The 23,749-nt window shown below is 35.2% G+C and overlaps 1 protein-coding gene across 4 annotated transcripts in view; it reads right to left on the reverse strand.

Annotated features, from left to right (window-relative positions):
* LOC135141775 (lachesin-like) overlaps positions 1 to 23,749 on the reverse strand; it is a 93,396-nt gene that overhangs the window by 16,375 nt on the left and 53,272 nt on the right. For all 4 annotated transcript variants that reach the window (XM_064073205.1, XM_064073206.1, XM_064073203.1 and 1 more), the window contains exons 4-5: positions 7,792 to 7,977; positions 541 to 733 (exon numbers count right to left, since the gene is read on the reverse strand). In XM_064073205.1, coding sequence (XP_063929275.1) covers positions 541 to 733; positions 7,792 to 7,977 — 379 coding nt within the window. The remainder of the gene's footprint in view (positions 1 to 540; positions 734 to 7,791; positions 7,978 to 23,749) is intronic.

The raw sequence follows: 23,749 nt of genomic DNA on the forward strand, positions 1-23,749 counted from the left end.
AAGTCGCAATATTTTGGAAAAAAGTTGTAACTGTATATAAACACAAAGATGACCGCGGCTTTGAAAAGAAATAGTCACATTTTCCTTTTAACAATCACCTTCACGTTCGATATCGGTTGCTGCTTGAGGCCGCTTCCATTGATCTTAGCAAAGCAATATACTTAGGGTGGCACAATAATAGGTATTGTAAGATTCAAAAAAGGGATCTTGAGTATTCTCAGGAGCGCAATAGCTTTGGGCAATAACACGTCGATCGGTTAATATGAACAAATACAACGTTCCACACGTGTTATTATTTTGAAAGCTCTGCCTTTTCCGTTTCGACTTTAAAGTGGAAATTAATCGGCGTTTTTCTCCCGCGGCAATTAGCCCACACATCAAAACAAAAAAAACACCGTCCATTGTGAACGAAATCCGTCACAAGTTTTAAGCTTTTTATTACGGTGCGGAATCTTAAAACCCGGAAAAGTAGGTCTTAGATTTCAATATTGTCGGATTAGCGAAATTGTTTCGATAATAATAAAGAAATCGGTGCGTTACCTTTAGTGCGGACTCCCGTGGGCTCTCTTACTATAAGCTCTCTGCCATCTTCCCGACGCCAGTGTACATTTGGCTCTGGGTGTCCCTTTGTTTTACAAATCAACTTTATATTTCCACCTTCGGGTATCATAATGTCTCCGGATGTCCCTTCGTCAACAATATCGGGAGGAATGACGATGTCCAAATAGCCGAGCTATAACACTTGATAATGTTACATTTTTCGCCAACACGAATTAAAATTCCCTAAACACAACTTGACATCTCACTTTTTCACGACTTCTCACATTACGGTCTTGGAAGAGATACTCAACCAAATTTGCCGCCTCCGGTTTCCATTAGCATCGGATCAAAACTAATACGACAAACCCAGGCCCATCACTCGACAAACCGATTTAACAATTTAACTTTAAAGAAAAAAATTATTGTGAATAAATGCCATTTTAATTGTCACGTCTGTTTAAATGAAATAACAACGCGACATCAAGTGGGTACGAGATGTCCGGGTAATGTATATCGTAAACACGCTCGTACGTACACTATCAATTGATATTTAACCTAGTTTGTGTGTATCGTTTGCTTAAATTAATTTTTATTCAACTCCACACTATTATTTGGACAATGACTTTTTGTCGAATATTTTAACAAACATTTTGAAAATACAAGTAGAAATTGCTTCAAGTAATGACTCGAAAACACTGAAATTATTGTGATGCGTCGTACGTTGAACGAAACAATCGAAATCTACTCTCCATTTGAAGACGTTTTTAGCCAGAAGACAGTTATTTATGATATAAAACACATCCTGGCTCATTAATATCCACATATCCGACCAGAATTTCGCTGGAACATTTTTCAATATCACGGGTGCTGAAATTATGATAAACAAACAAAGAGATGGTAATTCTCACGTTAATATTTCAGTCTAGCTCCGAAGCGAAAGATTTCTTTGAGTTTATTCCGTTGTAACGATTTTTTTCTGCTTCAGTAGGACGAATCGTGGTTAATTTTAATGTCCTTGAAGCAGTCGGAGTATTCATTAGGCTTAGCTTGTTGTTGCTTCAATCACCCTAGTTTTTTAATGTAGGGTGACTTAAGATTAACTTTTATAAGCCGCAATCATCTATTATTTTCGTTCCCTTGTTTATTGCCCGAGGTAGTTTATATTAGCAGGACCTACTGGTACCACTCTTACGCAAGCTTTAAACTTGTCTCTCACCAATGGATTTAAATTCACAGTAATCATCTTTCTATTGTTTTAATAATCTTCAGAAGTCGATAGTCTCCACTATTCAACTGTCGTTGCGAAGTAATTATGCTTCCGGTTGGCTTCCGGTAATCATGATCTGCAGTCGGAATTTTGTTAAATTCTGTAAAATAAAGCTCAAAAAGGAATTTAATCCTTCCCTATACGTCAAAGTTTATTGTTCGTCTGCTATTTTAATTTTGTTGATAAGATAGCTGTTAAAACTAGGTGGCGCCCTAGTTGTGACAGGTCGACGTTAAAGTTTTTTTAATGACGTGACAAACTTCCTTCAATAAGTTTCGTTAAGAATAAATTTGAAACTATGGTCATGCAACAGCGTGAAATTAGTGAACGAAACTCAGAAACTAATGATCTGAGAAATATATAGTTGATTAGGAGATCGTACGTTCTGTAGCAAATGCTCTTTAAAAACTCGAAGGCACCCAAAATGAGCTTGTAATATTTGCTGATTCCGGAGTTTCGTATTCAAACAAAGCTTGTTATCTTGAGTTTTAAGCAAGAATAAGGAGACCCTTTATTTAATATTTTTGAGATGTAGAACAAGATTGAAACAAAATTCTATATACCCCGCTGAATCATGGTAATTATCGTTAAGTTAGCCAATTTAGAAATTCGACCTTTTCCCTTTCTAAAGCACGGCATTGCAAGACTTCTTGACTTAAGCCATTATTGAGATTTTTGTTACGTGCCCGTGATGTTTTCACTGGTTAGAATCTAACATCTTATTTAATATTTTTGTCGTTAAGCGGCTTAAAAATAATTCTTTTTTGTGAGGAAGTGTGATGCGTCTGTGAAAATTAGTTTTCGCTTCGATCAATAGAACGAAGTTATCGTCAACGTCAATTTTTCCGCTAATATGTTCTAGTATATTTTTTAATTTTGTAATAAATTACAGTGGGGTGGGTTTTTGTGGCGATCACAAAAAGGTGTAGATTGCCGGGAAGGAAAAATATCAAAAATTCCGGTTGGCGCAAATAAAAAGGGTTGAACCCTAATTATAAAAAATTAACGTATCCTTTGGGCGTACATTATTAGGGTAAATTTTTCTTGTGCAAGGGCTTTTGTTTCACTAGTTTACTTTGGTAAGTAAAGTAGGGTAGCGAAATGAGTTATAATACTCCACCTTTTTGTGCAGGGTCTCATTATTCAAATATTCTCTTCACGCCAAATACTTAAATGCATTAGCATCTAAAAACATGTTAAGTAACTCTCTACAAGAAGATAATGTTAACTACGACATTTATTATATTCAGCAAATGTGATTTGCAGAACAACAAGAACTTCGCCTCGCACAAAACTTCCCCCTTCTAACGTGTTTAAACTAATAAAAAATACAATTAAACCTCCTCGTGTTAAAAAAGATCGTTTTATTTTGCCCACTAGGGGGTGCAATTAAGCCACATCTAAAACCATAACTTGGATGATGAGTATTTTGTTGGATATCCGCTTCGGTATTTTCTTTTAATACAATCTGCAAACGGACAAAAACGCGGTTTTGCATTTCACTATGAGAAACAGCACCTGCGAGACGCACAAATTTTCATCCCGAATTTATGTTGTTACACAACTTGTAATGAATACCAGTTACGTCTGTAACATATTCTAAAAATACAAGACAATTGTAGACCAAATTAGTATAAACACGAAAACCAAATAAAAATAATCAAAGTGTTCGTTTTAAAGCACCCACCGATTAATTAGAACACGTTTTCACTCTAAACAGGAATCGATCGACGGTTCTGTTACTAAAAATACCTGTATAACCGGTTCGCCAAAACCGGTTTTCAAACGGTCGGCATTGTGGTGATGTAAAACAGTAGCTTTCATCACTGACAGATATAAATCCTGGTATTTGTCGGGATAAATATCATCAAGTATTCCCAAAAGTAAAATACGATAAACTGCCACGACTTCATTGTACAGAGTCGTAATAGTATCGGTCTAAGTTTTTTAAATATCCCTCGTACATCAAAATTAGTATAACCAAAAGTGTAAACAGGTTAAGGGTTAGTTTTGTTTGCTAGAAAGCGAACTTCCCTTGTCTCTAAGGCGCCAAGTTACTTTCTGGCGAGGTATGAATAATTTCACTACGTTTTGAGTAATACGTTAATCTTAAAGACGTACGTTCTTTCTTTGCAATTCGTTGTGATCAATAATTCTTCACAATGAGTAATGTTGCGTTCTCAAAATAAAAGGAGGACAAGAATACACTCGTTATTCTGGTGTGACAAATTGTATAATTTTTAAGGCACGAAGACTTAAAGTTTTATTTCCGTGATAATGAAATCGCCAAAGATCGACAGACAGATGACAGATAGACGAAGCGGACGAGTGTGTCTATGTTGCGCTATTGCTAATTTAATAGTAACGTTTCAGTGTGAAATCCCGCTTCATTAGTTTTAAATACACCGTGATATATAAAATCAAAATTAAATTCAGGGTGGAGTTGTATTTATGTACGCGTGAATAATGCGCGTATTAATAATTTATTATCAGGTAATGTGATTTTATATGAAACCTATTGTTGTACGTAATTAACAAATGAAGCCATCCAAAAACAACTGATAAAATATGCGACAAAAGACACCGTCTCTGCAACAAGCTATAATAATAGATGTTAGGTAGTAAGTTAATTTATAGTCCTGCGTCGATTGCCCGAGTTTGGTGGTCAGTGCACTGATTGGCTTGGGGTGTCAGGTCTCGGCGGTCCAAACCCTTTCATTATACATGTAACTCCACTGCGAGCTCCATGTTCGCCAGACACATGCGAACTTGAAACCTCTCCTGAGCTCACAAAGGTAGCATCGAACGCTAAAACCTCACCGAAGCTACTTGCTTCCACAACGTTAGCTTCCACCTGCACTCTGCTCTCGGGCATATAAAATTCAGAAAAAGGACGGGCCGTTTTTTTTGCTCGAACTCGCATACGTCAGCTGATATCTTCGTTGTCACGCTGCGGTTTTCACACAAACAATAAACATGAGCGTGATAGTTTCAACTCACAGTATTCATTTAAATAATTACCACGGAGTACACCAAGGGGCTAATCCAGGACCTAACCTGTTCCTAAAAAATGTTGCTTTAGTATAAACATAAAAAAAATGAGCGAGTTAAGTCGAAAATCTCGATTTGAAGGAAAAATAAGAAAAAAGCGGCGAGCACTGAGAGAAATAAACGAATGTAAAAATTTCTCTAGATCAGACTTGGTGCGCCATTAATATTTAATAAGGTTGTTCTTTGTACTTTTTTATAAAGTGGCTTTTATGATGACAATGTTAGGAAATAAAGTTGTCAATAAATCTAAAACATAAGACGCTTTGGAAAAAACTAAACAGAGACAATGAAAACAAACCGTATTTCGTTAGGTATTGATCGTAAAGACAATTCTAAGTAAACTATAGAATGATAACGACGACGTTGGGGAAAAATATAGAAATTTAGAAACAAATCACCGTATTTGTAAAAATAAGAAAACAAAAGAAAAGAAAAATTGGCTTACCATTGTGCTACTAGAAAATTTAGATTTCATTTAACAAGCAATACCTCGCTTACTAGTGATGCGATATACCATATATTAGTACTATTCTATTCAGATAAAACACCTACATCACATTTTATTTAATTGTTAGAAAAATTTAATTACACACTTTAAAGTCTAAAGTCGATTAAAGAGCAAAAGGTTTTCGTCTGCAAACGATTTTGTTAGGGATGTAAATTCATGGACAACATGAGCTGTAAATATAGCGGATTATTCCTGGAAAGTTTATAAAGTTTTTGTGGCTAGAATGAACGGACGCACGTCACGGGTTTATTTCACTATTAGTTTTGACTTTTAATTCAATATGAAACGTCCGCGTTTACTTTATTGAATCAACAAACAAAAATACAAACCTATTCAATTCCAGGAAACATAGAGCAGTTTTTAATTTTGTATTATTAACTAATTCAAGCAAAACAAATTGTGAGGAAAGTTCCAACATTTCGCAACACGATAAATGAGATATTGCTTGAAAAGTGAACGTAGAATAAGTACATAATACAAAAATAAATATATACATTTTTGTCTAAAACCCCTCCAAAATAGAAAGAAGCAAATAAAAATAATCATCGAGTTAGTTAATTGTAATTCAAATAATGTATTTTTAAGACACTAAAATTGAAATCTGTGTACAGAAAAGAATTGGACTAAGTCATTAATAGATCATAACTGGTTCTACTACTAATAAAAATTAATCAATTCGTGCTATTTATCTAAAGAGTGAATAAACAAAGCGTAAAGAAGGGACTTTAATTTTGGTGGAGGCGCCGGGTGAGCAATCCAATCGCTAATGCCAGTTCTATTCAGTGAGAAAATATAGGCACAAATCCAGTACCTTCTTGCTTCTCTTCTTAGAAGAAATTATACTTCAAACAAAATATTTCATTCTAATTATCTATCTTTTGAAATTAAAATGTGCAAAGTCGTGAAAAATGTCAGATTACACAAATTATGAACAAAAATTCATAAAATTGATATTAAATATGAACAAAAGCTTCTCCACTGTAATTAATTAAAAAATAGATGAAATAATTTTACAAATGGTTTCTGCATTCTCTGTGCCTTCTGATCCTTCAATCCAAGGCGAGCTGAAAACAGTAAGAAAATTTATTACGTGTGAAAATGTTTAATTATAGATTATATTAACACTTGAAGTAGTTTTGATGACCTGGCGCATTTATACTACAATGAAAGCGAGACGCTGATATTTCTCGACGAAAATAATTACGTATTAGTTCACGTTGAGTTGCAAAGACGCAAAGACTGAGAATGTAATGGTACGGGAAAATAGACAATATTTTGAACCGTACCAAAATTTTAAAGTGAATCTTTTATTTTAATCCTCTGCTATTTACTTAACGAGTAAGACTCTTTGAACGTTGGTTTGTTATGGAATCGTTAACGCTTTGTTGTGAGTTCTTATCTTTAATTTTACTTTGTTCGCCTATGGAGGCATGATTGGAATAACGTTTTATTTGTGATTGTTTTAGAGTGCGGTTTCGTGATTATTCAGCAAAAATAACTTAGTATTGGACGGTCTTCCTTTGTTTCAGATGATTAATAAGCTTGTCAGTAAATGTTTTGCTAACTATTATTTCAGTCAATTTTGGGTCTTATGTAAATTGAGGTGGACAGTGTAGCGTTCAACCATCACGAGCGATAGATGATATGTTAATAATAGAGGTGGTCTTTAAACAATAGTGGAAATGAATACCGAAAACCGAAACGAGTTTACATAAACTAGTTTGAAAAATAACATTGTTTACTTGAACAACGTGATATTTACGTGAAATCAAATTTAAAATCACACACGTTTACCGTATATAAAACGCACATTATTTTACTAGTGTAATTGAGTAACTGAATTTTTTCAGAGATGCAATCATGATTTGATTTATCTTTCACATTTATTAAACTTCGCTTTTGTCGCATATCTTTGACGTTGAAACCGAATCCGCCTAAATCTAGTTTTAAAAGTGTTCGTAATTGATTGGAGCGATTTCACAATATCGTTTATTTCGGTAAATTTGATTTCATTTCTAGTCATTAAATTCGAACATCGGCCGGAAGTCTCGCAGCTTACAATAAATAAAATGTGTCAGGTGTAATTAGTGCATTTTGACAAAAATGCAAAACCAGCAGGTTCGTGCACGAGTTGAACTAATTAGCTTTGATTAAATTAAATTTTCAAAATCCATACAGTCGTAGTGAGAGCAGGTTGAGTGTTAAAACGTTGGAATTGAAATATTCAAAATGGCTTTATTAAATAAATAACGGTGCAATTTTCGTGAAGTTCGTTATCGCAATAAGGAGCATCTGAATTCCTCGTATTTGCATTAAGGATGTTTATGGCAAGCGCGGTTAATTCAGTGACGAGTAAAAATCCGTCGGTCGGGACAAGGTGTCAATAGTTGCAATAGGGATTTACAGGGAACCGAGCAAAACGTACCTGACTTTTCATGGGATCAGTGTTAATCTGACACATGTATTCGCCTGCGTCCTCCTCTTGTACGTTCTTGATGTGGAGATTCCATGTGTTGTGATCGGTGTGGGACACGCCGATACGGGGGTTGTGTGTGATCACGTGGTCGTGGATGGCTTGGATCGCCTTGGTGTCGGTTTTCACCCATCCTACCTGCAGACATATGTCAACCCTACTTGTTATGCGCAAGTAGTCGAAGGGCCATCTGTGGCGCTTGTGGATCACTCGCAAAGAGCACGGAAACAAAGCAAATGAAATATCAATACACTCGCAGATATTGAAAGCTTTAGACCGCACTAGGTACAAATGGAGCGCCGGAAGAAATCAATAAAACCTTTATTATATGTCACATGTTACCGGTTAAAGTTTCGAGATCATCTGACTAAAAAGGACAATTACACGCACACGAGTTTTCACTTCAGACTATAATTTTTTTTTAAAGCGCCAAGAGATCGTAACAATATTTTATCATCAGTTAAATTTATACAAGCAACCAAGGTCGAGCAAGTGAGATGCAGATAACATTATCCGTCCCAAAAAGCTGAATTCTTAATTAAAATACATCAGCACAATTTATGTCATTTTGTAGTAAAACTCATTCGAAATCATCGATAACTGGTTAAGTCCCGACTGAGCAGTGTAAACCCTGCTGTTGCATAAATAACCAAATTTACACGAGTGATCGATCATTTTTTTATACAATTGATCAGGTGAAGTATAAATGACAACCATTGTGTTTTTTTTTTTCAAAGTTCGCTAGTGATTTTTTTGAGATTTTACGTCCGCACTGTCACTTTTGATGTCGTTTATTATTTTGACGAACGTAACAAGTGAAAATTTACGTTTGAAATATGTGCCATTTGTCATATTAAAGATTTGACATTTCCTAATCAGAACTCATTATTTACTCAGACAATCCTCGGAGAAGATTTATGATATCGTTTTTACGGGTATTGCAAGTCCGGCTCGCGTCGCTCGTTAAAATATAATTCAACGTATTTTTACGCCTGTAAATTTACTTTTCTTATTAAATTAACAATCTTTAATTAGAATTTAATATAAATTAATAAAGAGCGGACTCTAGGGCAAAAACCTTGTCATTTTGGTTGTAGGGGAAATCCCTTTATTTGAGCCCTACTTGCTTTTTGCCTATTTGCCTATGTTAATTTTTGCTGCCCATTTTGTTCTAAAATTTTCTATACACACATCATATTTAGTATTTCGGATACTATAAAGAAAGATAATCTAACCCGATTTTTGCGTAAAAGTTAGTGTCGGGGGAATTCCGACAATTCAGTAACAAAAATCAATTTTTCGGCGTAAATCAGCAAAGAATAAATATTGTTCCCAAAACTCTGTAACGGACACCCCCCAACAACGGATACGGGAAGTAAAATTTATGTTATTTTCTTTGTAATAATTACCTCTTCACAACGGACAGGTAACAGGTAAAGCGGTCCCGGAATTAGACCGTACAATAAAATTTACTACCATTTTTCCAAAATCGCTTTTATGAAAAGTGGCAGTTTTTGGAAAAAAAAATGATAATTTCAAAGCGCACATTTATCGAATCGGCTCGTCAACAACCATTTTCGGACATTTTTGTGGATTTTTAAGCAACTTTTCCAAAAGCTCTATTTTTCAATATCGCCCCATATGAGAACACTTCTCGAACACTTTCGTAAATGATAATCCAAACATTTTTTTTGCTGATTTCAACATCCAGATGTTATTTTCAACTTCATTTCTTCGAAAATTCTCCGTATTTTTTCATAGTCGCTTTAAAAAAAATGTCGATTTTCGGAGCTTCTAAAAATCTGAATTTCAAAGCCAATATTTTGAAAATTTTGGGCTGAGACCCTCGAGAACCATTACCAAAATTTTTTATGCATTTTTAGGCAACTTTTCCAAAAGCTCAATTTTTCAATACGTATAAAATTTTTGGCCATTTTTTAATACTTTTGAAAATTACCCAAAAAGATTTTTTCGTTGATTTCGACCTCCAGAAGTTACTTTCAGCTTCACTTCTTCGAAAACTTTTGCCATTTTTTCAAAATCGCTTTTAGGAAAACGGAATTTTTGAGATTTTTAAAAAATGAATTTTCAAAGCGAATATTTCCAAAATTGGAGACCTTAACACACGGTATTTTCCGAATCAACTCATCGAGAACCATTTCCAGGAAATTTTTGTGGATTTTTAGAAAACTTGTCAAAAAGATCAATTTTTCAGAACCGCTGAAACCATGAAATTTTTTGACGTTTCTCGAACATTCTCGAAAATTATCCCACTGAGATTTTTTGTAGATTTCGACATCCAATAATTATTTTCAGGTCCATTTCTTCAAAAATTCCTACTTTTTTTTTCATAGTTGCTTTATAAAAAAATGTCAATTCTCCGAACTTCTAAAAATCTGAATTTCAAAACTAGTATTTCGAAAATTTTGGACCATGACCCTCAAAACTTCATCTTCGTCGAATCAGGACGTCGAGAATCGTGTTTCAAAATTTTTTGTGCATTTTTATGCAACGTTCCCAAAAACTCAATTTTTCAATATGTATAAAATTTTTGCCCATTTCTGAACACTTTTGAAAGAGATCCAAAGAGATTTTTTCCTGGATTTCAACCCCCAGAGGTTTCTTTCGGCTTCACGTCTTCGAAAATTTCTGCCAATTTTCCAAAATCGCTTTTAGAAAACGGCAATTTTGGGGATTTTTTAAAAAATAAATTTTCAAAGCCAATTTTTCCGAATTTCGAGACCCTTAACACGTCGTATTTTCTGAATCAGTTGGTCAAGAACCATTTCCAGGAAGTTTTTGTGGATTTTTAGGAATCTTTTCCAAAAGCTCAAGTTTTCAGATCCCCTGAACCCGTGAAATTTTTTTACGCTTCTGGAACATTTTCGAAAATTACCCAAAGAGATTTTTTTGTAGAGTTCGAGATCCAATAGTTATTTTCAGCTTCATTTTTTCGAAAATTCCGAATAATTTTTCACAACTGCTTTATAAAAAACTGTTAATTTTCCGAACTTCTAAAAAATCTGAATTTCAAACCGAATATTTCGAAATTTTGGACCGGGAGCTTCAAAACTACATGTTCTTCGAATCAGGACACGTCGAAAACCATGGCCCAAAATTTGTTGCGCATTTTTAGGCAGCTTTTCCGGAGCTCAAAAAATTCTTCAATACACATAAAATTTTTGATCATTTTTTGAACAGTTTTGAAGACATTTTTTCGTAGATTTGGACTTCTCGAAGTTACTGTTGACTTCACTTTTTCGAAAATTTTTGCCATTTTTCCACAGTCGCTTTTAGGAAAATGGCAATTTTTGGGATTTAAAAAAAAAATTAACTTTGAAAGCGAATATTTCCAAATTTCAAGACCATTAAGACGCCATATTTGCCGAATCAGCTCGTCGAGAACCATTTCCAAGAAATTTTTGTGGATTTGCAGGAAACTTTTCCAAAAGCTCAATTTTTCAGACCCCTTGAAACCATGACCCCCTAATATTTCGAAAATCTTGAGCCGAACCTTCAAAACTCCATGTCCCAAAATTTTTTGTGCATCTTTAGGCAACTTTTTTAAGAGCTCAATTTTTCAATAATAATTATTAGTTACTTTTGGCTTCATTTTTCGAAAATCTCTCCCATTTTTCCAAAATCACTGAAAAGCGGGAATTTTTGGACTAAAAAAAAATTCAAAGCGAACATTTCCAAATTTTCAGACGCGGCATTTTTCGAATCAGCTTCGCCAACAACCATTTCCAAGAAATTTTTGTGAATTTTTAGGCAACTTTTGCAAAAGCTCAATTTTTCAGACCCCCTGAAGCCATGAAATTTTTTGACGTTTCTCGAACATTTTCGAAAATTACCCAAAGAGATTTTTTGTAGACTTCAACATCCAGTAGTTATTTTCAGCTTCATTTCTTCAAAAATTCCTACTATTTTTTCATAGTTGCTTTATAAAAAATGTCAATTCTACGAACTTCTAAAAATCTGAATTTCAAATCTAGTTTTTCGAAAATTTTAAACCGGTACCCTCAAAACTTCATCTTCGTCGAATCAGGACGTCGAGAATCATGTCTCAAAATTGTTTGTGCATTCTTAGGCAACTTTTCCAAATACTCAATTTTTCAATACGTATAAAATTTTTGGGTATTTTTGAACACTTTTGAAAATTATCCAAAGAGATTTTTTCCTTGATTTCAACCCCCAGAGGTTACTTTCGGCTTCACGTCTTCGAAAATTTCTGCCAATTTTCCAAAATCGCTTTTTAGAAAACGGCAATTTTTGGGATTTTTTTAAAAAATCAATTTTCAAAGACAATTTTTCCGAATTTCTAGACCCTTAACACGTCGTATTTTCGGAAGCAGTTGATCAAGAACCATTTCCAGGAAGTTTTTGTGGATTTTTAAGCAACTTTTCCAAAAGCTCAAGTTTTCAGATCCCCTGAACCCGTGAAATTTTTTGACGCTTCTAGAACATTTTCGAAAATTACCCAAAGAGATTTTTTTGTAGAGTTCGAGATCCAATGGTTATTTTCAGCTTCATTTCTCCGAAAATTCAGAATTTTTCCCAACTGCTTTATAAAAAACTGTTAATTTTCCGAACTTCTAAAAAATCTGAATTTCAAAAGCCAATATTTCGTAAATTTTGAACCGGGACCCTTAAAATTTCATGTTCTTCAAATCAGGACGTCGAGAACTGTTCCCAAAATTGTTTGTGCATTTTTAAGGACAAAACCTCAATTTTTCAATACCTAGGTTATAAAATTTTTGCCCATTTCTGAATACTTTTGAAAATTACCCAAAGAGAATTTTTCGTAGATTTAGACCTCTAGAAGTTACTGACAACTTCACCTTTTCGAAAATTTCTGCCAATTTTTTCGAATTTCGAGACCCTTAACACGTCCTATTTTCGGAATCAGTTGATCAAGAACCATTTCCAGGAAGTTTTTGTGGATTTTTAAGCAACTTTTTTTCCAAAAGCTCAAGTTTTCAGATCCCCTGAACCCGTGAAATTTTTTGACGCTTCTGGAACATTTTCGAAAATTATCTAAAGAGATTTTTTTGTAGAGTTCGAGATCCAATAGTTATTTTCAGCTTCATTTCTTCGAAAATTCCGAATAGTTTTTCACAAGATTAGGCCAACAGATTCTCGGTAGCAGGTTATAACTCTCTTCAACTCCACACTGTTCATAATACGAGTAAATATGGGTTTTTCCCAAATAGCAAAGCTCGTTTTATTTGTCAAGTGTCAATGGACTTATAAAACATTATTATTTGCGCGTTTGCGTTTAAAGCGTTGTAACATGACCGCTAAGCTTTTGGTATGTACATGTTAAAATGTAGTGCTTTCTTCGTGTCTTGAAACCTCTTGACAGCGGACGATTTGAGGTTCTCCGTGTCCGTTGTGGAGAGGTTTCACTGTACGCACTTACTTAACGAGCATTTCAAGCATCTACGTAGCCACGCAGCAACTAATGACAACAAAGTGAGTCGTGCAACTAAAGCATTTTAAAGTTCTTATTAAGAGCAAGTTAGAAATCAGATTTTGTAAGTGTTCGTCTGAAAACAAAAGCGAAGGGTGTCGGAGTGCCATAAAACAGGCGAAATGAGTCACATTTGCAAACGTTAGTATCTGATCGTTTGAGCTTGTTCGCAAGTGCTCGTTAATCCTGACTTTAAATAATGCGGTTAATCAATACCTATACAAGCAGCCACACAACAGTAATCTTCTAAAACATCCGAGTGTCTTGTAGCGGTCTAGTTAATAATAGCGACAAGGTTTCTCCGCTAATTAGTTCTTAATATCCATGAAATCGCGGATGCGTTTTTACATTGCTTCTGTGGGAGTTTGTCGGTGGTTTAATGTGGTGACAATGTAGCTGTTACCACGTCGGAGGCTATATTTTTTCAAGTGTGTTTCTTTTACGCTTGTGGCTTCAAGATGATTTATGCTGTTAGTTTATATTTTTAATATTTAGTCTGTGTGACAGTAATATCAAGCATGCGGTGTTTCAGGAGCGAAATAAGTGATTTGGGACGCCTCAGGAGTCTGAATTTGGCAAGCGTTGTCTACTTCACGTTTTCGTGTTAGAAAATACATTCGCAGATGTAATTGCAGAACGGCTGTATCTTTATGGGGAGCATTCTTGGCAAATATTCTAAATAGGAATATTAAATAAATTTTCTTTAAACGGAATTTCGATTATTTATATCTACATTTTTAGAACTCACGTAGTTTTCGGTTACTTATTGCAACATATACCACCGGGTGCACGTTCGAAGGATGATGATAAATATTCCCCTTTTTGTGCGCACTGTCGCCTTCATAAACTATAGTATAAAAACCGAACGAACTCTGTGTTTGCCAATATATGAAATAATAACACAAGATAACATGTTATGGCCACCGTACTAAAACTAAAGTGTTTTGTGCAAATTAACATTATAGGGTCCAAATTTTATGAATGGTTAAATGTTGTAATATAAAGTTGCTCTCCATTATGTGTTCCATCTACATTTTATGAGCTGCTTTAGTAACTAGATGTACTCCAATTTATATAATTAACGAAAGACAGACTGGGTTTAATTTTTAATGCGAAACACTATCCACTGAACTCCACATTTACTATTAACTAATATTTTCCATTTTCGCCCTGCCTCAGCTATTTAATCTCAACTGTTGGAGTAACATTAGTACCAGATTGCTTCTGGTATGCAACATCAACTCTTATTATAGCTATTGAGAAACTATTTCAAACTCTCCTAAGAAAACGTCGCTCATGCAAGATATCCATACAATTAAGGTTCGTCTCTGGTGGCTTGTTGTTAAACTCACGACACGACACGCGTGAGAAAACGAGACATATTTACTATACTAGTAACTAAAGAATGTCATGACGTAAACACACCACATTAATGAGAAATAAAAATTTCACCTTCGTACTTCTATTTTTGAATCCGGCTGTCAGTTGAATAATATTAAACCTATCCAAGAATAAAAGACGCTCCAATATAGTGGAAATTTTTACAATAAGTTTAATAAACGGATATTGGTAAGTTTGATGCCTGCAGCAAGAGTTGTGTTCAAACCTTTTGTTGTGTTATTAACGCAACTTCAAAATATACAATTTTATCGTAACCAATTATTGTTAACAAACAATGGAAAACCTATTCTTTGAAAAATACGAACGCTACGCATCACTGTAACGGAAGATACGCATAAATTTTTCTAAAATTTACAAAGAGAATTATTTTACGCAGCTTAGCAATTAAACCTAACAAATCTGTTTACCCCAAGAGATTAAAGCAAATCCCGCTGATCTCCAAAAAATTGTCTTTTTGTTCCTGTTTTTATTTACGACGGTTGATTCATCTAGCACTAAATATGCTTTGATTTGTATTTCGCCCTCATGCGTAAACGGATTTCAAATTCGTCATTCAAGGTTTAAAAATCCCTTTGACAACGCAACTCGAACCATTAGTGAAACTTAGTTTTAGAATTGTAATTGTTGGTTATAGATGTAAAACAATCCACGATAACCAAAGGACCTCTAGCATTAAAAGGTCACTAAAACGCAGGGTCATTTATCCCTTGGGTACAGTAGATAATAGGAAGGGATGGAAATGTTGCTGAAGATTTACTCGTCAAGGTCTGTTATATTAGATATTATTTGAACTCTTTGAGAGATTACAGAGATCTCAAACTTTAATCTTTTTACTTAAACAAGATTTGTGAAAATCGTTAAATTTATTGCGTTTTGGTTGTTTAACTCTTCTGCGGCTATTACCAAAACACAAACCTGAACGGCGCTTCATGATTTTCCGTCTAGCTTTTTTTATAGAACCGACTTCTGGCCTCTGCGTCGTTTTTCATGTGTGTGGACTATTAACTGCGGACAGGTGTAAATAATTGGACGTTTCACTAAATTATATTCAAAAAAAAAAAATTATATATACCTAAACTAGTTTCTGCCCGCTGTCTCGTTCACCAAAATTTAAACTTAAACTTGGATGTTCTACTTCTGATTTTTCGAACGAAAAGAGACAATATCTTAAAAATGTTGTAATACAAAGAGCAGGATTTAGGAGGACTGTGGCCGTCGAGGAAGAGAAAGAGGTGTGCAAGGTCCGGATCAATGGCATCCTGTCGTCACGGTCTACCCCGTAGGGAAACCGGTGTCATGATAAATATATAAATATTATACAGGATGAGTCACTAAGCTCGGGGTCCTCGAGGGGCGTCCGTCAGCGTTTCACTGTGAACTTTTCTACCTTACCTGTTTAGATTAGTGCCTAATAGATTCATCCGCATTCGTGCTAGCGGGATGACCAGTTCACTTAACTTTATGTTTCCACATGTTACTGTTTGCAATTTAAAAAAATCAATTCAAAAACCACACCCTTCTGAAGTGTGCATGTTACGCTACTGATTAACAGTCCGTTGCCTGATTCTTATGACTCACCAGGTTGAACTTAAAATAATCCGTCTCTAACCTTGTCCTTCAGCACTAGGTAATAGTAATCTGACGGTCAAGTGTTTATTTATGTTTGTACATCGAAAGAATGTCACGTAGAAATTAGTTTGATTTGAACAAGTTTGTCTTCGCAAAACACAGGACTAAAATTATTAATTAAATCACAATCGAACAAAATGTTCTAAATACTATAATGTAACATTTTTATACTTATTTATAAACTTTGCTAGTAAAAGAGAATTAAATACCGCACACGTATCGTTCGCTCCGCGGACCGAACTTGATTTTTTCTGAATGGAAGTTCGAACTCATCTCAATCTAAATATCTCTTGTTATTTTTAGTTATACAATCCATTTTTTAGTAATTTGTTTGTACTTTTCGCCTGCATCGTCTTCTAGACTTTTTATTTTCTTATGGCTTGTGAAAGCGGCGGAATTTAATAAATAACCCCGTTGCGGCTAATGACTGTTATAAGTAGGGTTGAAAAAATACAAGTTTGCTTCTAAAGCTGAGATGCCATGCTTAGTTTAGCAGGAAATTAATACTAATCGACAAGCATTTGAGAAGAAGGTCGTTAGGAGTAAGTTTACTGTTTATTATTGTGCCGGACTGAAATTTATTAATTATTTGCGTAAAGAATGCGAAAAAATTTTATAAATGAGTTTGTCTCAAAAGTCCATTTATCAAGTTTCCTGAATTTGCGTTATGTGCATAACTTCTTATGTTTATACTCTCATTAAGGCTGGAATAATTCAAACTGTCATCTGCATTTTACTTGCTACCAAATTACTGGTAATTTAAAGCATTTTATTTCGTCTCTCGGCCGATATATAAAACGTATATCCCTCATTAAGGGATTTTTAAATATCGCTCTCTGCCACGTCATTTTAACCATTATCACTTATAAACTTGATCGTAAAGCACCACTAAATCGTCAAGCGTTTAACTTTTTCATTCGTTGAAAATATTATCTCGATCGATAAATGGGAGAATGAGCTTTAGCGCGGACTACAACTGGGAGTAACGAGAATATTAATAAGCAAATACTTACTTAAGATTTAGATTAGGTTATTGTTTTAACGGAAAGAATTATTAGAATGAGGAAACAACGGGTTAGATTATATCAGGCAGCAGTCACATTTCTAAATCCGTTTGCAGATTGTCAACAACGGTATCCAATATTTGTTAAACTCGGAACGTGGTACATGATATTTCCGACAACCACGTAATTTACAAATGAAATTCCTATTTATTCACTATAAAAAGCTCAACACAGTTTCGATTAGGTTTCGAGAGCGAGAAATCTAAAATTCTACGTTTAACCTTTTTTCACTTCCCACGCGATGAGCAAAAGAAACATTGTAACACGGATGTATGTATGTTGACGTTTTACAAGTCGTCGAACACGGAAATGAAGATTTCTTGTTTTTTTATTTCAAAAATGGTAAAACGTGTTCTGACACATTTAGTCTCTGAATGCACCCTTATTTATTAGAAAATTAAAATCCATTAACGTAATCAACAAACAAGGGTTAAAGTATGTACAAACACATTGCAGGCGGCCTGATTGGTTAGTGCCTGAAGAAATGTTAGCGTAATAGACTGTGTTTACACAGCTATTGTCTGTTCTTTACAGTCCTGAAAATCTAAATGCACAGCTTTCGTTTGCTTTGAAGTTATTATACAATACTTTACGTTATTAGTAAAAGTTAATGGAAAGTCATCAAACGTTTTGGATGGACTTTGAAATTTTCCTCCTAATCGTATTATAACATAACCGCAATTTCCACTTTGTTCTGTTTGAAGACGACTTTTTGCAGATTTTTTAACATCGAGCCACACGAACACGTTTCAGATATTGTTTTTGTTGAAACACATGACTCTGCGGAGGCAAATAAACTGTATTTTTTCAACTGTTATTTTTGGAGAGAATATTCTTTCGACTGAGGTCTCGCGCAGTAGCATGTGTTTGTTTCATTTTACGAACTGCAGCCGATTTGGTAGCTCTAAAATCTACATATTTGTTTAATAAAACGGGATATTTTAAACATGCGGTGACGCTTAAGATAATTGAACAAGACTTTCTCAAGAATTGATGAAACTAAGTTCGCGCTAGACGGTGTTTTAAATTACAATAAAAAGATGTTCTTGAAAATTGTATAATCAATTGTGCCTACTGAATGTAATAATCTGACGAACACCGGTAGCATAGCATCTCCAATTCAGAAGAAGTAATCGGGTGTTTTGATAATCTTCCACTTCAACTAGTAATCAGTGAATATCAGTAAATGATAGCAATTAACTAACTAAAGTGTGTAAAATCCAAACAAATGTTCCTTTTGTTTGCTAAACAAATACTTGTGAGCTTTCTTGTGTAACAGAACAACTGATAAAAAACGCTATCGTGAAATAAAACGATTTTTTTTTATTTTATGAAGTTCCGCTGGATCCATTTTTTTTACAGCTGTTGTTATAAATTTTTTATTTTAATAAATTCTGTGTTGTAACCAAGCGATTTTTAACTCGCAATAAGACAAAGTTAAATTACGCTAAAAAACAACTTTCAAACTCAAACAAAAAAAATCTTGAGTAAGTTCCAACAGTGAGAAGTGTACTTTTTTGCAATACGGTTAATATGATATGCATCGCTAGAACAATAAAGTTTTTAATTATATCAACATAAAACTTTTCACACACTATTTTTTCGTCTATTTTAATAATTGACACGTCGAAGCTAATTTTCAGAGGGTAACGAAATTTTTTCCATGCGTCCTTAAAATTAATGTAGAATCAAGAGGTATTAGTCTTCTCCGCCTCTTCAGCAGGTTTCCATAATCCCATAAGGTAGAATCAAGTCGACAAGGACCCGGTTTAATTACAGAAACTTTGTAGCTTAAAATAATATGTATGGACCTTTAAAATATAGATGAAGCATCATGTCAAGTGAATTTGATCTATAATAAAAAAGCTGCAGCCCGGCATTGATCCGCGGACCTCTCATCTGCGAAACTGGCGCCCTAATGCTGAGGTAATATAGGTATATAGTTATAATTTTTATGACAGATGATATTTGCTAACACACATGTTCGAGTGGGTTCAAGTCTGTAATTCTAGCAGACTAACTGAATTACTCTTTCGTTGGAAAATGAAATAGCCTCTCTTATGTGGTGCAATGGTGCGAAATATTCCTATAGAAGATATTTAATAGACCTGCGATTGTTCTAGAGACCCTTTGGAAACACAAGGTAATTCAATTCGTACGTTAGTAAGTTGCCTCAGTACGGCGCCTTTGTGGACTTCACTTGGACCTTGAAATGCGCAAATCTAAAGGAACCCTTGTTCCATTAGGCAACCCAGACGATCCTAACTACTTACTCTTCCTAAAAAACTCTAGATGCCGTATTGTGTGCTTCAAATGAGATCTTCTATGTGGGTGTCTAAGATTAAGTTACCTGTAACTACTCATTGTCTTACGATTTCCATGCTCCTTTAGACATACATTGTGGGATCTTGCAAATTGTATTTGGGAACTTTTTTGTAGCAAATCATTGTTTCATAACAAGTGTACGATACAGCGGTCGTGTATAAAGCCTTTTGTATAACATTTGATTCACACGTCTAGAAAGTTACTGACTGTCCAGTATTTGGTCACACAAAAAAAACAGCCTAGTTTGCATTAACGCGAAAACATGTTGTCTACTACCACTCACAGAAATTAGGAAATCTGCGTGCAAGTAATCCAAACTAATCCAGATATATTTTGCTACTGCAGTAAATTTGCAACCATGAAATATTTTATTAAAATAAGAGTAATGTAAATTTTTAATCTTATGTGGTCCCAGTACAACTGAAGTTACAATTTCCCCTGTGTATACTGGGCACGCTGGCCCTATTATAAATCTCCTAAATCATTTCATTCACACGACTACTGCTCCACGAGTTTTACAAACGAAAAATTGTTATAAGTGTACATTCTTTAGCCGCCTGCTCAAACTATTCAGCTCAATTCCCCGTTCAACAAACAAAAGGATCCAGGAGCGAGTACATTACGCATCAACAGTGGGGACATTCTTCGTTACTTTTAGCATAAAACACTATAATCACGTTTTGTATTTACGGAATAAAAGCGTAAACATGTAGATTTAAATTTTGTATGTACTCAGACAAACGTATTTTTGTTATTTTCTGCTAGTTTGTGCAGTGGGATGGTGTTTAAAATGTTGCTGAAATTGGGGTCAGTTTTAGCATTCGATAGAAGTGAACAAGGTAGGACGTTGTGTCTAGCAATTAATAGGTTTGTACGTGACAATTTAGCAATGAGCGATATGGGAAGGGTGAGTGGTTACAATGTGTTGATCTAATGATGATGACATAGATTCGATGGTAGCGTGTGGTGTTTGTTTAGCAACGCGTGTTGCGCGTTCCGGGCTTTAATTCCGGCTTATTTGCATGTGATGTGTTTGGAGTGAGTGATCTGAGGTGCCTTGATAGCGGACAGAGAATGCTTTCGGACAGCGGCGTAACTAGAGGGGTTTTAAGTTTTTCGAAACAATTATATTACATTAATACAGACAACCGAAATGCAATAATTAATTTTACATAAATTAATTTACTGTCACAACATTTTTGCACTCGTGATTTTAGAATAAATACCAAGGATGTGAAAGTAACCCACAATACAATATCCGGTTATGTAACCAGTAAGTAATGTTAACTATATTATAAAAAGAAATTTCCACAATGTCTGAAGAAACTTAATGCATATGTAGTTTATGGTCAGAATTAAAATATGTCCCATCGAACAACACGAAAAAATACAATTTAATGATAGAATGTATTGGTGATGCAACATTATTTTTTCAAAATCCCCACCTCATTCGATCGGCGTCTGGTTTAAAGCAACACAAAGAAACAAATCGAAATTAAAAAACATTCTCTGGATTACTTTTTTAACTTTCGTACTCAGTTATATACGTAAATAAAAAAATGGGAAACACTGTGTAAAGTTCACGTTCCTAAGTGGTATCAGTGAAGAATATTGCAAGCTGAAGAACAAATTTTGGAACGCGTCGAAGAAGAGCCCGACTTCAGCACTCACATTTGATCTGGGTCGGTAGAAACGGACCAGTAGCTATTCCTCCGCGTTCACTCGAGCTGAATCCGCGTGATTTTTGTCTGTGGAGTTGAATGAAACGTTTATTACGGAAATCAACAGTGTCCAGAAACTATCGAAGAACTTCAAGGAGTGGACTTCCGGAGTTTTTTTACGTATCCGAGCAAACATGTTGCGACGCGCTGAAGCCTGTATTGCTAGTCAAGGACAACATTTTCAGTATTTATTGTAAGAAGATATTAGTATTAGAGTGCTCGATCACCATGAAGCATTACCAAAAATCGGTTCTTCTCAGGACTAGCACTTGTTTTTACAACTAATGATCTTTCGCACCCAACTGAAAGCGTTTACATCGTTTTTATTCGAACGTTTCTCCACCTACTGTTTAAAAGGTGGATCATTGGCATCGCATCGAGGGTGGCTCATGGGGGTTTTGTCTCAATTTAATTTGTTTTTCTACATTTCCACATTGTAATGACATATATTTCGAAATCAACCTGTATATACATAAAATATACACTTTTTCTTATTTCAGGAACTTACGCCAAAAACAACAATGAATATCGTGAAACGCGGAAAAATAAAACTTTCGAAATATTCGTATCAATTTTTCATTAATACGGGGAATCCACTGAATAAGCTTTGCTTAATTGACAAACACGCTAACGCTGGACTTTAAAACAAATATTTACTTTAAACTTTTGTACACGACTTTTACGGCGACTCTTTGGCAAATACTCCCTTTTTAACTCGGACGCAGGCGGTCCATTTGGTCTAATATTAGTTTTTCAACTTCGCGCTTGCTTGATTCGTTGTTTCCTTTAAGACACTAAGAAACCTTTCTCTTAGACATCATTTCAATATTTTCTTTCAAATCTTCGGGACAAGGCCATGTTGTAATTAACATTCACAAATCATCGTTTTACAAACCGCAAATATAGCGACGGTTACTGAATGACTAGCTGTTGGTCGCAAAACACCCACGCTAGAAAATAGACATCACCACAAACAAAAACAGAGATGTATTATATTTTGGCTAATGGATTCTGGTTGTAAATATACATAATGCAGTGCGGCTTCCACAACATGCATCCAATTTTGTTTGTTTCAATTTTTTTTTTCTTGCTATGAACAAATTGTTTTAATTAGATTCACTGCGGGGTTTCCCGCAGAAAAGTTTATTATTATTGTTATTATTATATGACACAGGGTTCACCGGACGGTTTAACAACTGTGATTTAAAAAAAAATTGAATCGTGATTTGACTCCGTGCCACTTCACATTTCTAGTTACGCCTATGGTTTGGGATCTGCAGGCAGGCGTTCGTCGGCGAAGCTGAAGCCATCGGTCACGAGCACGACCTATACCTTGCAGCTGTGTGTATTATAAATGATCCCAAGTTTGTGGCGCTTTTCGGCTATTTGTCATATCTGCACTATTATTACATCCGTCGAGTTGCGTGCCGTTGCGCTGCTCTTCATCAATCCGGACATCTGATGGGGCACAGATGCCGGCCAGCGCGGTCGGGCAGTGCCCGATCCGGCCCAAATGACAGCGATATTGCCCAACTACGCCGTTACATGCCGGTATTATCATTATTCAAAAAGGCGGCTTGCCGCGATGGCTCCGGACCTCTATCGGCTTCATATATAATTTATAGATGCCGGACACCGAATGATCTGCAAATGTATAGTAATGGGTAGACGCGTTGTTTTTAGTGGCCAGCAACAGGTAGAAGGTTTGGAGAGCACTCATGAAGTCAATTTATCAGGAGCAGCCTCACTCGCTGCCCGCCTAGCCACGTCGCATGCTCGACATTTTCAATTATTTGTTCTTTCGCCACAGATAACTTCCTTCGACAAATATAATTTCACATGATCGGTCCATTTTTTGCTCTAGTGTTGACCGGCGCCCGCTTCAAATCGCAACGGCTACAGTTAGACGGATCGCGAGAACGAAACGATACCGACGAAATAAAACAATGACCACGTAAAATAATAATTAATCACGGTATGTATCCACCGTAGATGGTCAATAACCAAAACGAACAATGTTTGCACGTCAAAAAATGACTACATGTAGAGAGTTTTCTGACTTAATTAATTAATAATACCTACTGAATAACTCTGTTTACAGATGTAAATATTATCTACATTGAGTTATTTTTGAATCACCTGTCTTTGGGCGTCTTTCCTTTAAGCCCTTGTTTTCTAAAAAAATTTAAGATTACCACTCTGATGATTCAAACCGATCTCTTTGAGCTCGGCCTGCTGGACTTGATAAGCTTTACCTCCATATGGGTGAAGCACAGAAGGCAGTATTATCTTATCCA

The sequence above is a fragment of the Zophobas morio genome, unplaced genomic scaffold (genome assembly GCF_036711695.1).
Source record: "Zophobas morio isolate AGI-343-1 ecotype UQ-CSIRO unplaced genomic scaffold, CSIRO_AGI_Zmor_V1 ptg000044l, whole genome shotgun sequence".
Lineage (NCBI taxonomy): Eukaryota > Metazoa > Arthropoda > Insecta > Coleoptera > Tenebrionidae > Zophobas > Zophobas morio.